This window comes from Trypanosoma cruzi, genomic scaffold (assembly GCF_000209065.1).
Source record: "Trypanosoma cruzi strain CL Brener 1047053516711 genomic scaffold, whole genome shotgun sequence".
Lineage (NCBI taxonomy): Eukaryota > Euglenozoa > Kinetoplastea > Trypanosomatida > Trypanosomatidae > Trypanosoma > Trypanosoma cruzi.
This window is the reverse complement of record NW_001849563.1, coordinates 177,331-190,961: the sequence shown is the minus strand read 5'-3', so window position 1 is coordinate 190,961 and position 13,631 is coordinate 177,331. Positions and strand designations below refer to the sequence as shown.

Genomic DNA, 13,631 nt, shown 5'->3' with positions numbered 1-13,631 from the left:
CGATTCTCTGACTCTTCCTTCTCTTTTTCTTTTTCTTTTTCATATATATATTGTTTTTTCTCATTTCAGAACGTGGACTTGTGACGTGAATGGAGCATGAAAAGGGAGAAAATGAAACAGGAGGAGGAAAAGGGTTCCAGGAGACGGACACGGATGAAGGCCACCCGACAGTTGAGAAAAGCGAGATGCACGCCGTTTTATCCGTTTCAGAAATATCATTACCGGTGATGAATTCATGTTTGGAGGGGTTTTGTGAAGGGAGTTCGTTTACCGGAGATTCCTTCTCCTTCAGTCGGGATGAAAGCCTAGGAAATTTGACCACCTCAACGAGGAGAGCTGAAAATGGCATCACTGTTGTGGATGCAATGCAGCACGAGAAGCATGTCCTCTATCCCATTGTAATGCTTTATGAAGATCATACATGTGAGGTCTGGCTTTGTTATTCCTCATGGATGAATGATCGTTTGTTGTGCGTGGGATACTACCATGGTCGAGTGTTTTTTTTGGGTGAACACTTCCACAAATACGCGAAAGCCACTCGTTCGATCAACAAGAAAAATGGCATTTGCAAGTGTTTTGGAATGAGTGCAGTTTGGGAGAGTGGGAGAGTTCGCGTAGTACGGAATCCGATGGGGATGGAGGAAAATCATGTTGTTCTAAAGAGTTTGAAGAGGGCGATAGCTCTTCTTGGAACTCAGCTACGGCATTATATCCTGTCAAAAGCAGGCGATCCATGCAATTCACTTAATGTGCTTATTATTGACTTTGTCGCAGGGGCAACACTTTCGCAGCTGATGGATTGTTTATCATCACACCTTCCAGAATTTGTAACATGTCGCTGGGGAGTGGAAAGGAAATGGCCTCTTAGAAATTATTTGCTACGCCACTTACTTAGGGGGGTTCTAAAGGCAGTGTTGGAGCTTCATGCCTGTGGTGTGGGGCATGGAAGTTTAAGACCAGAACTGATATTTGTTACTCCCGATTTAAATGTAATTTTACTCGCCGCGGAATTCTTTAATTCGTTTGAAGATTTGGAGTGGCTACGCTGGTGCTCACCGGAGGTTGCCCTCACGGGTGTGAAGGGCGATTTAAATGGCGCTAAAAGACGGGCACATGATATATGGGCGTTTGGTTGCCTGGCCTTCTACTTGGCGACTTATAGGAGGCCTTTCCACGAGAAGGATGACGTGACATCTTTGATGTCGGAACTAAAAATGCTCCACTTTGAGGCATCAAAGGAAAGAAACGGGTTGCGTAGCCATGATGAGCCTGAGCTTGCGGGACGTAAGGGGCATTTTTTGGATTTGAAAAAAGTCGAGGATGTGAAATTGCGGGATTTGATTGAGCAATGCACCCGATTGGTTTGTACCGAGCGGCTAGACATCTATGCGGTTGAAAATCACCCTTTTTTCAAGGAAGAGGACGACGAACGGTTGAGCCACTTCAGACAAAAAGAGATCCAAATTTTTTTGGAGCGCGCAAGACACTCTGCCCCCGTGAGTGGGGAAAAGGGGGATTCCTCGTTTTTGTTGGACGCTCTCCGGCAGGAAGGGGCCCATGAGGTTGACCGGTACAATTTCTATGGGGAAGAAATTGACGAGTTTCTGCTAAGCTTCAGCGTGAGGGATATACTGCTTTGGCGCATTGCACTTGGCCTCCAACGCAAGCAGCACACCCCTGAAATGGCTGATCTTTTGGGTATTCGTTCGATTTCGCCCACGGTCTTGCCCAGGTCTGTTCGAGAGGGAAAAAATAGTGCAGCGCTGACGCTTTTGTACGGAATTTCAACTGTGACTGCATCAGTGGTGGGGGCGGCGCTTCAAATTAGTCAAGATTTTCACATTTTACTTGTTGATTCTTTTACGTCTGTGAATGACGATGAAGACTTGTTTCGCGTCCTCCTGGAGTTTGCACGTCGAAAGTCCCTTCGGGACGAATCTCTATGCAGCCGCAGCAATACCCCCTCCTCAGTGAGCATGACGAATCCGCTCATTCTCAACGGAAGTAGGGACACTGACCGCTCATTGTCCGATGAAACCGGCGATAAGGAAGAGGATGTGCATAAAACATCTGTGATCCTTCCTTTTACTCCCGGTGAAAATCCAACAGTGCAGGCCGACTCATTGGCGCCGTCCTCGAGCCGAGACAATGTCGAGGATAAACTTGTTTTGTCATCAAAGGAGGGAGTGTTTTCTCCAAATGCGTGTCTCTCGGGTACCTCAACAATGAGCAACGATGATAATGAAAACATCATTGAAAGAAATTTATTGCATGATGAGGGGAATATGCTTCAGGAACCATGCGTTACCGTAGAGGGGACGTATCATTCGGAGAGCCATGGCGCCGATTCAAGAAGACGGCTGCTGTTACATCGTAGCAAACGTTTGATTTTTATTTTTTTCTTTACAGTGCTTGCACTGGCTGTTATCATTTCTGTTATTTTTTCTCTACTGTTGGGTTAGTCATGGGTATCATTGCGTATTCTCGCGGCTTCCCGGAGGCACTTTTTTGTTTTGTATATATATATATATATCCAAAGTTATTTTTACGGAAGAGGAATGATGCAGTTGCAAGTGTTCGGAATATATACATATATATTGTTGTTGTTGTTGTTGTTGGATTAGTTTTGTTTTGCCGCCATTTCCTCCAATATGATTGCGAAAACCTGCAGCGGCATATGTCTCTTTATGTACTTAGTATCTTCATGTGAAGTTATAAAGCGTGTATGATTCATAGATTTGTTGTTTGTTTGTTTGTTTGTTTGTTTTTCATTCTTGGCTCTTTGAAGCGTTTGATATTTATTGCTTTGTTATTTCTTGCGTATTTTTTATTTTTTCCTATCTGAGTCGTTGGGTGGCGTCGGTCTGCAAAGCGAGGCAGCGCTATGACCCACATGAGTGTTGAAACGGCATCATGGAATTGTTTTTCTACGTTCCGGCAGGAATGACAAGGAAGACACAGGAATTCGGTCGAGGCGTGCGTTGTTTTATTTACCATCCGTTTATGTGGGAACTTTCTTTTTTTTCTTTTTTTTTAAGGTTTTTTTTTTTTTTTTTGGTGCCTAAAGGAGGGGGTTCGGGAAGAACATGTCGAAGCAAAAGAAGGAAGTGGCGATTAACCTTGACGAGGTGGATGAACAGACGGGGTATAAATCCGCCGAACTGTTTGTGTGGCTGAAGTTTGATGAGACGTATCTTCAGAAGCCCGAGGACGATCGTGAGGCGGACGTGGATGCGTGGGTGGATGCCTTCTGCGAGCAGATGGAGGAAGAAGGAGTGAATTATGACCGCAACTTTGTTCGTTCTGTCTGTGTGCTGGGCATTTACGCTGGTGCCCGCGACGAGTTTCAGCAGCGCATGGGAAGTGGAAAGGCGGTTTATCCCAACGGGGATCGCTATGACGGGGAGTTTTTTGAGGGAAAGAAGCACGGCACGGGGCGCTACTGCTTTGTCAGTCGGGGAAAGAGCGAGTGCGACCGGATTGTTGAGAAGGAGATGCAAAAGTTGGGAGGTGCGGTGCCGGACGAGCAGTTCATCACAAACGTTGCTGAAAAGTACAAAATAAGTCGTCAAATTGTCTCGTGGATTATTGAGTATGGGGTGTATCCCTGCTACCATGGTGACTACGTTCGTGGCGTAAGAACCGGACAAGGGCTGATGAAGAACAAGGACGGTACCGTTTACAAGGGGGATTTTCTGGCGAATAAACGCCATGGCCAGGGAATGTTCTATTATTTGAATGGCGACATATTTTCAGGAACGTGGAGGAATGGGCTGAAGCATGGCTATGGAACATATCACTTTGCAGGAGGCAGTGAGTACCGCGGATCTTGGGTGGACGGTGTCTTCACACAAGGTCAATGGATTTTCCCGGATGGCACGTATTACGAGGGGTTGTTTAACAAGAAGAACCGACCTTGCGATGATGCTGCGTCCATGCACTTTCCGAGTATCAAAATGGCCCAGTCTGGTGTTTTTAAACGTGGTGTTTGGGCACCCTCTAGTGCTCTTCAAGTTTGCGAGGAAACACCTGTGGATGGCATGTCATGGGTAGATTGAGTTCTTGATAGAGATGTATCTTTTTTATGTATATCAGGAGGATTGCTCCTCCTTCCTCGCCTGCTGGGTGCCTCATTTCTACAAGAGAGTGAGAAGGAAAAGAATAATTATAAAGAAAGAGGGATGGCACGAGTGGGCATTCCAATCCGCTGACTTTACTGCCGTGTTGGTTTCTTATTTTTTTTTATTTTCTGCTTTTGTACCTTTTTTTCTTCTTATTGCGCCTTTGAAAAATGTAATAAAAACAAACAAAAACAACAACACAAAAGGGAAAAAAATTAGAGATTTCACGGGTTTTAATCAAAAATGGTGTACACACGCTGGAAGTGTGACCGGCTGCCGGTCTTTCAGTTGAAGTTGTTTTCACAGGAGTACCCACTCCATACAACCGTTGGAATTCTGTGCATGATGTTTCTTTGGAAGCACATGGGGCACTGCTCGGAGGAAACAGAGCGCAAGCACGGTTGGTGGGCGGGATACCCGTACTGGCGTGACCCCATTGCCCGCAGGAATGAGGCCAAATATAAGCAACTGATTAACAAGAACGATGTGGACATCACAGACCCAAAGTGGACTGGATGTTCTTTTGAGCAGCTTGAGAAGCTAAAGGAACTGATTTAAGGCATAGTGGAATGGTGGATGGTTGTGGGGCTTTTTTCTTCCTTTTTCTTTTACTGTTTCTCTGTGCGGCTGGCGCTTTTTTCTTTTAGTTGTTTTTGTTTTGTTTTTCCCTCGTAAAGGGGATTAGTGGATACCTACAATTTAACCCGTAAAGGATATGAAGTGAAAGTGGGGGAAAAAAGGAGTGATGAATTTATTGCCGCCTTTCTTTCCATCTCACCGCGACACACACACACACACACACATAAGGCACATGTATGTATGTATCGCTCTGCTCGTGCGTGTGCGTGTATGTGTCTGCCGCTTTATGTTTACTCGGTTTTTTCCTTTGACTTTTTTTTTTTATTTGATTCTTTTTTTTTTTTTTTTTTGCCCCTTGATAGCCTTACTCTTTAGGAATATTTTGTCCTCATCCTCCTTTTTTCTTCGTTTCGTGTTTTGAAGGTTGCGCTGGGTGCAGTACGCGTGAAGGGAGGAACAAATAAAACACATTGAGAAGAGCCTTGCCAACCCTTCAAAAGGGGAGAGAGGAAAAGAAGGAAAAAAAAAAAAAAAAAGAATTAAATTAAATTTATTAACACAAATATTCTTTTTTTCTTTAAATTTTCTTTTATTTGTTTGTTGCTGTAGAGAGGTGGGAGGCTGCTCCTAGATGACACGACGATTGGCTTTTTGTTTCTTCCTGCTATTGCTGGGGGTCGCGATGCCGGGGAACGGCAGGAAACTGGCACCGCTGAGGGAAGTCTTTCCTTTGCATGGAAGGACCGTTGTGGATCTCAGAGTACGCGCGTCAGAGGTGTCTGTTCCTTTGCGTGGCTACGGCGAGGGGGCGGTGTTCACGTACACGGGACGGTTGTACGTTTACGATGACGTTGCCTCCGTTCCAGGCCCTGTTATTCACGTCAAACCCGGGGGGAAACTGGTCATGCGAATGTTCAATGATTTGGGTGGGCAGACGTATGCGCACGGTGAGGATGACTTTTACAATTTCCACGAGGTCAATACCACAAATGTTCATTTCCACGGCGTGCATGGGGATCCCAGAGTGGACGACGTCTTTAAGACAGCGTCCCCGGGACATTTTTTGAAATACGAATTGGACATACCGAAGAAACACCTTCCTGGTTTTCATTGGTATCACACCCACGCCCACGGCTCTGCATATCTTTTACTCATGGGAGGATTGTTTGGGCCTTTTATTATAGACTCAACGACAAATGACCCGATCGCTTCATTGCCTTCATTTGTTTTGATGGTGCATTTGTATCGCTTAGGCAAATCAAACCTTTGCGATGGAATGACAATGGATGAAGTGGATATCGCCATTAAAACAAACATGTCATCGAGACCCCGTATTTTGAGTAAAAGTGGGAAGGTCCTACCAATGCCTTTAGACTTGTTTCTCGTAAACGGACAACATAAACCGACTATGAACATCAATCGTGGAGAAAAGACGCTTCTTCGTTTGGCTTTTGCGGCTGGATCGTGTCATTTGAACATCAGCTTTCCGAAGGAGTGCCGTTTCCACGTTGCTGCCATTGATGGTGTTCCATTGAAGTGTACACGTGAGTTGAAGGATAACTGGTTATACTTCACAACTGCTACCCGTTACGATGTGGTGGCGGTATGTGAAGATGATGAAAAGCGGGAGTTACCGGTGATTTCTGGAAGGTTGGAGGAACCGATTTTTTATATAGCAGTCCGCTCACATCGATCAAAGCAACGTCGTCCTCATGGAATTACGTTTCCTCTTTGTTTTCCATTAACTAATGTAAGCTACTTAACTGTGGACAATCCAACCATGTGGCGCGACATCTCTTTTTCCCAGGAACAAATTCCAACGCCAAGACCGTATTATGTCATTGGGTACGGCACAGATTGCTCTTCGCCTGTTCATTCTGAAACCTGCTTTCGTGAGCATTTCTCAGGAGAGAAGGGGGAGTTACGTGAAAACTATCATGGATTTGTTGTACCTCTTGGTGCTACTGTTGAGGCTCGTGTGTTTGGGGACCCCACGGATATCGTGCCGCATCCACTTCACTTACATGTGAATCATTTTGTATTTGTAAGTTTTACTCCTCGCAAGGGAGGCCTACACGAGAACTTTTCAATGTCTGATTTTGGAGTGTTCTCGGGGGAGTTGCGTGATACAATTCCTATACTCGACGGTGAAACTATTATTCGTTGGCGTGCGGCAACGTACACGGGGGAGGTGGTGTATCACTGCCACATTCTCACCCACGAGGATCTTGGCATGATGACCTCCTACTTAGTCTACTCCAGCGCAGCCGGAAAGACTCGCACGGAGACTGTGGTTGCCGCAGATAAAATTGTGGGTGAGGGTCACGCAGGCCGATTTTTTTTTCTTGTGCTTGCCATTATGTTTCTTCTTTGTTGTTTGCTCTGCGGTCTTTACAAGTGGTGGCGCTCTAACCCGCCACATCCAAGCAATTGGGCTCGCAGTTGCAGAGAATTTTTAGCCGCATTCCCCTACCGTGGCGACGAGGGTACTGAGGCGGAACTTCAGCCCCTGAGGAGGATTCACTGACCGTGACGGCTCGCACTGAGTGTTATTATTACGCTTTTTTTTTTTTTTGTGTGTGTGTGTGAATATCTATCTGTATGTATCTCTCTTTCTCTCTCTCTCTGTATATATATATGGTGGGTGAAGCAGGGGAGGAGTGGGTGGGTTTTTTTTTATTGGGATTTTATTTTTTTTTTGTTTGTGTGTGTCTGGGGGGGAGCTTTCTTCAGCTTTTGTGATGTTGCCTTTGGGGTGACCGCATCGTATGTGGTGGTTATGAGTGGATGCTGCTTTTTGCCGAGGTGTTTTTCTCAAATCACGTTGGCTAGAGCTTTCCTTCTCCCGCTGCTATTTCTTATCCATGCACTTGTGCATTAACGATTCCTTTTCCCAGGAAAGAGGATTCTCCCTGTTTAAAATGGAATTAAAATAAGAGTGAAACTGAACGTGCGGAAAAAGAAAGTAGAAAAAAAAAAAAAAAAGGAGAGTGACGCCCAGCCGGGATATGCAGTGAAAATGCAACGGCGTCTTCGTTGTGAGCGCCCACGTCTTTATTTGTCAGTGACGTTTTCAATTCCTTTTTTTTTCTTTTTTTTCTTTTTTTGAGGTGCTTTTTTGTGTGTGTGTGTCTTTGGCCTCACTTCCCCCACCTGCTGAAGCCGAAACGGGTGGTGTCTTTACTGATTGAGTGCTTGACATCTTTTGCGGCCCTCCCATGGAAATTCTCTTAATGCTCTGTTACAATTGCCAGACCTCAAGGAAGAGGGGTCTTTTCGGTTACAAAAAGGGAACCGGAGAATATTGTTCATCAGAGCCCAAAGAAACAAAAAGTAGGTGACTAGCATACTTTATTTTTTATTTATATTCACACATGATTCAAACTGAGAGCGAGCAACCACTCATTTCTCGTGCCAATGAGGGGGGTCGCTTTCCCTGCTGTATTACTCTAGAGGACATCAGTGTGGATGTCTGCACCAACTTCACCTCTGCTCTCTCGTCATGCGTGGAAACCCCATGCTGGGATGAAATGCGTGTGGTCTTTTTTAGGGATGGTGTCACTCAGACCACACGGTGGCTCTCTCCTGCAGTGGCAATGCATCAGATGACGATTTCAAGCGCCAAAAGAATTGTTATCGACAAAGGACCTTCTGAAAGGCTGCCTGGTATCACTGAGGTGAAGTGGTCTCCCATCAATACAGCGGCCTACACGGTATACTTTAGGTTTCTTGATAAGGATGCCGATCACTCGCTCGATCCGGGATATGAACGCCCAGTGTTTTCCACAAACCTCAAGTATTTGGATTCATACAACACGGATGACGCCGACCGACTTCGTTCAAAGGTATCACCAAAGATAATTCACCCTTTTTATTTTAGCGTCGAGTGTCGTAATCTCAACAGATCCTTTGTATACACCGGAGGTGAAGGAGAGCGTCCTACCAGTGCAAAGGTTGAGGCAATGTCTGCCTACTATTCCCGGTGCGTGTCGAAGATATCGACTGTGTTTAGGAAAGCTTCTATCAAGCTTTCTTCAGGATCCACCGAAGGAAGCCGTTCTGTTGAGGGAGAAGCTGCAGATCGTCCTCAGACGAAGGGACATGGCCATTGCAGCAATTATTCCTCTTCATTTTACGTGTGTGATAAGTATGGGGTGGACCCTAGTGAAGCGTACAACGCTCCCGGGGGAAGGCGATGTATTTCATTGCCACTTATTCCTTCGCATTCGAATTACCCCAAAACAAAACAGGCGTTCCTCTTACGCTTCACCTCACCATGGTGGCTCATCTTAACGACCCCTTGATGCGCCCTGTACGGGATTATCATTCGATGGTGGTTTTGGTCGATCAAGTGATTTTAGATGTCATGAATGTCGAGGCGGAGACGGGAGGGAAGGATGCTTCTTCTGCCAGACGAGTAGAGGCGTATGGCTTTGGTTTGACATCGAATACTTCCCAAACCGCAGAACTACGGTTTTCTTCTCCGTTCTTGGCTCCGCCCGACATTCCATTAAATGAAGAGGGGGGAGTACGACTGGTGGACTTCTCCGTTTTACATCCCTCACAAAATGAGCGTGAATTAACGGCATTGGATCTGGCGAAGAACCCGACGTCCATATGTATTGTCTCTTCTGGATGCAAGGTGGGAAACAAGAGGCGCATTGGAAACCGTCCCGTGCTGGTGTCTCGATTTAAGACGGGGGTCGATGGTCTTTGCAAATCTTCATACAAGTCTCGGTTGGTAATGGGATTGATTCGTCGCTACAATACTGGTGAGGTGGAGGTGGAGCGATGCTCGCATCCTGTCGACCTTGCTTCCATCCTTAACCAGGAGGAATATTCGGACAAAATCGGAGCCATGATTTTCTCCCGGGGAGAGTATATGAGTTTCAGACTTAGAAGGCGCTGCTTTGCGGAACCGGAGCGATACCGCACGGAACTACTCATGCCGTATGATTACGACAACAGCGGTGTAGAAATCAGTGATGTTGTGGACGATGACGATATCGTCATGTTCTCTGCGCAAGGTACCAGAATATTACATAAAGAAAATGCCAGCGCATCTGGCGGTGGCGACGATGTTCCCAACGGTGATGGCGGTCGCCCGGATGAGAGTCAGATGACTCCAAAAGCCGCCACTCCCACGGGTATCACGGGGCAATTGGTGGAGAAGCCGATGCCACGTGTAACGGATAGTGTGATGACCTCTTACAACCATGAATATCAAGGTTATCTCCCCACACAGAAGAACGAGAAGGAGGCGGCAACGGGTTCATCAAATCGTTTTATTATAGGGGAGCCACAGCGGGATGGGGATTCACCCGTCGTAAAAACTTCTCGCGACATTCATGCAGAGGACTCTGAGTCTTTGCGGGGTAAAGGGAATGCGGAGGGGGCTGAATCAAATGCGGATGGTCGAGTGTCTTCACGCGACGTCTCCTTCGCAAGGGAAACCGGCATGGCGGTTGAAACGGGACAAACTAATCCTTTTGAGGAGACGACTAGCAATTTTTTTTTTGATTCCGATGCCCCCAAAGAGGGGGCAGCGCATGGAAGTTTGTCACTTGTCACTTTTGAATTAAATGCTATGGGAGAGATAAATGAAAATGACGATACCCAATGGGCCCTGCAAGTAGAGCCGTATATATCAGAGACCATTGATGCCCCACGCGCAACAGAGAACACACGTGTTTACTGGTGGGAGAGCTAACATGCTTGAGGGATTTTAATGGTGCCATTGCAGTTCTTTTTTTTTTTTTTTTTGCCTGTCTTTAACTGCTAGCGTTGCCATTATTTTATTATTATCAATTATTATTATTATTATTATTATTCTTAACGCTTCTTTTGGCATTTACCATAGTATATGCAGCACTCATGCGAAGTGTTGGCGCTCCAACATGGATTTTTTCCACGACCGAACCCAAAGACATTTGCCATGGAAAGAGTGAGTGTGCGAAAGGGAGGGAAAAGTGGCCCGCAGTGCAGACACTTAAATTGTAGCGAATAAACATTGAAAATAAATGCATACACACACGCAATAATAATAATAATAATAATAATAATAATAATAATAATAATAATAATAATAATAATAATAATAATAATTGATATCTTTTTTTTTTTGTTATTTTTGCTTTTTTTTTTGTTTTATCCAGTCGTATGCGTGCGCGTATGTGGGATGTTTCTAATTTTTTTTTTTTTTTTTTTACGTTTTTCCTTCATGTTTTGTTGAGTAGATCAGCCTTTTTCATGTTCCGTGGTATTTTGGGCGGGGCAGGCCGACAGTGGCGTTCCGAACGTAGGCTCGCGACCGTAATGAACGCCACGAGTAGGAATCCCGCGCAGAAGTTGACGTACCGCATCAGTAGAACAAATTTGGCAAAACAGAGCGCTGTGCGAATGAAAGAGGATGCAAAGCGAAGGCAGAAAAGTGCCGTGGCGCAAAGTGTCAGCCGCGGTGATCTTTCTCATGCCGATGCGGAGTTTTTGCGCCATCAGCAGGATGAGGCGCTTGCAGAGCATGACGCTCGTGTGAGAGCCTTTACGAAGGATACAGGCAGTGCGCATCATCATCGTCATGCTCCAAATCCCCCGCAGCATTTGGAGTACGACAGTGTGGATGCGACTAGTGGTCATAGTATAATTCAACAGCGCTTTGATGCGTTGGTGCACGACGCGGTGCTAAAGTATGGACCTCCGCTTCCTGCTGAATTTGTCTCAGAAAATGACATTGTGTCGCCATTTGGCTCTAAGGAAGATTTTAACGCATCCTCGCCTTTTCAGGGAGAGAATCCTGATGCTCACTACTTTTATGATGAGGTGCAAATTAGACCTCAGGAGCTGTTTGGTATCATTCGAAAGTTGGACCCTTCGTTCAGTGTACGTACACATGCCGACGGTGTCCCTTTCTCGTTGCTCATCAAGAACTGTTTGTATTTTAGGGTGTGGGGAGGGAAGGTGCACTTTATGCGCTGCCTTAAGCGTGTGCCGTTGCGCACGGGTGAAGCGGGGGAAGATGATGAAGAGATGCGTGGAGAAGTAACGACTACACTCTCAAAGTACAAGATGAGGGAGTCCCCGTCGTTCGATGGCCTTCGTCAAGGTCCCCAGCCTTGGCTGTATAATTATCGCATGATGTGATGGAACCGAGCCTCTCTTTCTTTTTTTTATGTTGACTTTTTCTGTTGTTGTTGTTTTTTTTATTATTGTTGTTGTTGTTGCATTACTTTAATTAGATGTGAATGCGTGAAGGAATGCACCGCAAACCCACTTTGTGAAGATGCCGGTTAGTTTGCTTCTCTCCTTTTGGACTATTATTATTGGTTTTTTTATTTTCTCTTTTACTTTTTTCTTTACCCCTTTTAGTTTATCAGATTCATCTGTTTTTATGGATCCTTAAGGGCTCATAGAGAGCAACCGAGAGAAGAACTGAAGTCACGCGTGGGATTTTTTTCTTTAGTCGCAATGAAGGAGGAGGGGAAGGAAGCGACATGTACTTTGAATGCAAACGCACGTCACGTGGTGGACGGCATATCTGCGCTACTCAAACCTGCTCTTGGTGTTGAGCACATTGCACGGAGCGTTCTTCTGCAGCAGCAACGCCTTCTTCGGGAAATTGAGTCTCTAAATGATGAGTTGGAGAATAACCGAACTCATTTTGAAACCCTTAACGAGGCCCAGCGAGAGAAATTAGATATCATTAGCGCCAAGATTGCGCGATGTCGCTCAAGTGCAGCGCTTTTATTTCGACGACTCTCAGAAATAAAGGAAAGACTTTTACGGGTGCATGACGTGATCTTGCAGCGGAGACTGAAGAAGCCACTAGAAAAAGTGGCGCCGGGGGAGGAGCCAGTTACCACTCCCTCCGAACAGGGTAACGTTGCTGTGGTTCTTTTCGCTACGGAGGAAGTGGAGGCTTCCAGCCAACTCAACAGACACCCCGAGGACGTGGACAACCAACATGATGAGGCAGTTCTTCCTGCCGAGGGGGAGGCACATGATGAGTAATATATCTATATCTATATGCATAAAAAAGGGTGGATCTATACCGTCTATGGTGTTGGTGATTTGTCTAACACGAGAAGGAAGTGGACTCCAATTTTTGGGATGAAATACATCCACGACTAGCGGTGCTGGATGTGGCGGGGGGTCACCGTCTCCTACTGCTTTAAGGATGTGAAGTAGAGGGTATGGGCCGGTGGGGCAATAATGCCTCATTGATCACCCTCTCCATTTATCGATGCCAATGCTTTTACAGTGTCTTGCTCTTGCGATTAGTAACCTCCATTGCATTTCAGTTTGGGGCCTCATGCTCCGACGGAAAGCCCACCGTGCCTCATTTTGAACGAAGAAATACCTTAGAGTTGACAGGTTTTTCTCCCTATCACCGGTGAATAGGCGAATGCGCCTCTTATTACGATTATGGAAATGGAGCTTGCATGGAATGAGAGCACATGACGTCCCTTTTTTTTTTTTTTTCTGCCTTTGCTCCTTTTTTGTTTTTATGCTGATTTGGGCGGGACGGGGTCTCTTTTCTCTCCTGCGCGTGGGTTCGGGTGCTGATGCCCTGCTTGGATGGCCCTGGCGTGACGGTGGTAAAATTCCACTTCTTCTGCTTTATTTATGTACACACCTTTATGCGGCCTTTTTGCAGCAGCAGAAGCAGTTTGTTGTTTGCCTAGTGAAAAAGGTTCACAGTGTTGCGTCACACGCTGTCATCGGGAAGCCGCATTCCTAACGGCTCCACGGGTGGGGCAGGGCTCACCGGGCAGGCAGAAGATGGCATTGGCACCGTGTTAGATGGCGCAGGCCGCTACTGGGACAATTTTATGCATCAGGCGTGGAATCTCGTCAGGGACGAGCCTCCAGAGGAGGTGGAAGTTATGGAAATGCCACGGGAGAATGGAATCATGGGTGATCTGCAAGAAATGT

General features: G+C 46.0%; 7 protein-coding genes across 7 annotated transcripts, besides 14 other annotated features; all 7 read left to right on the top strand.

The window, feature by feature from the left end:
- Positions 1-13,631: a sequence feature (heterozygous, Esmeraldo-like haplotype).
- Positions 90-2,462, top strand: Tc00.1047053503903.79 (uncharacterized protein; the record flags this gene model as incomplete). Its single annotated transcript, XM_802529.1, has 1 exon — positions 90-2,462. One exon carries the CDS (start codon positions 90-92, stop codon positions 2,460-2,462), a length of 2,373 nt encoding a protein of 790 aa, XP_807622.1.
- Positions 2,598-2,618: a microsatellite.
- Positions 2,742-2,767: a microsatellite.
- Positions 3,014-3,056: a microsatellite.
- Tc00.1047053503903.70 (hypothetical protein, conserved) lies at positions 3,087-4,058 on the top strand (the record flags this gene model as incomplete). Its single annotated transcript, XM_802528.1, has 1 exon — positions 3,087-4,058. The coding sequence occupies one exon, from the start codon at positions 3,087-3,089 to the stop codon at positions 4,056-4,058; it is 972 nt and encodes a 323-aa protein (XP_807621.1).
- Tc00.1047053503903.60 (hypothetical protein, conserved) lies at positions 4,365-4,679 on the top strand (the record flags this gene model as incomplete). Its single annotated transcript, XM_802527.1, has 1 exon — positions 4,365-4,679. One exon carries the CDS (start codon positions 4,365-4,367, stop codon positions 4,677-4,679), a length of 315 nt encoding a protein of 104 aa, XP_807620.1.
- Positions 4,904-4,924: a microsatellite.
- Positions 5,013-5,050: a microsatellite.
- Positions 5,196-5,239: a sequence feature (T-rich).
- Positions 5,240-5,295: a sequence feature (AT_rich).
- Positions 5,332-7,227, top strand: Tc00.1047053503903.50 (hypothetical protein, conserved; the record flags this gene model as incomplete). The annotated part of the gene is made up of 1 exon (XM_802526.1): positions 5,332-7,227. One exon carries the CDS (start codon positions 5,332-5,334, stop codon positions 7,225-7,227), a length of 1,896 nt encoding a protein of 631 aa, XP_807619.1.
- Positions 7,782-7,807: a microsatellite.
- On the top strand, positions 8,896-10,410 carry Tc00.1047053503903.30 (uncharacterized protein; the record flags this gene model as incomplete). Its single annotated transcript, XM_802525.1, has 1 exon — positions 8,896-10,410. The coding sequence occupies one exon, from the start codon at positions 8,896-8,898 to the stop codon at positions 10,408-10,410; it is 1,515 nt and encodes a 504-aa protein (XP_807618.1).
- Positions 10,490-10,535: a microsatellite.
- Positions 10,737-10,805: a microsatellite.
- Positions 10,813-10,849: a microsatellite.
- Positions 10,860-11,840, top strand: Tc00.1047053503903.20 (hypothetical protein, conserved; the record flags this gene model as incomplete). Its single annotated transcript, XM_802524.1, has 1 exon — positions 10,860-11,840. The coding sequence occupies one exon, from the start codon at positions 10,860-10,862 to the stop codon at positions 11,838-11,840; it is 981 nt and encodes a 326-aa protein (XP_807617.1).
- Positions 10,886-10,908: a sequence feature (AT_rich).
- Positions 11,883-11,920: a microsatellite.
- Tc00.1047053503903.10 (uncharacterized protein) lies at positions 12,165-12,707 on the top strand (the record flags this gene model as incomplete). Its single annotated transcript, XM_802523.1, has 1 exon — positions 12,165-12,707. The coding sequence occupies one exon, from the start codon at positions 12,165-12,167 to the stop codon at positions 12,705-12,707; it is 543 nt and encodes a 180-aa protein (XP_807616.1).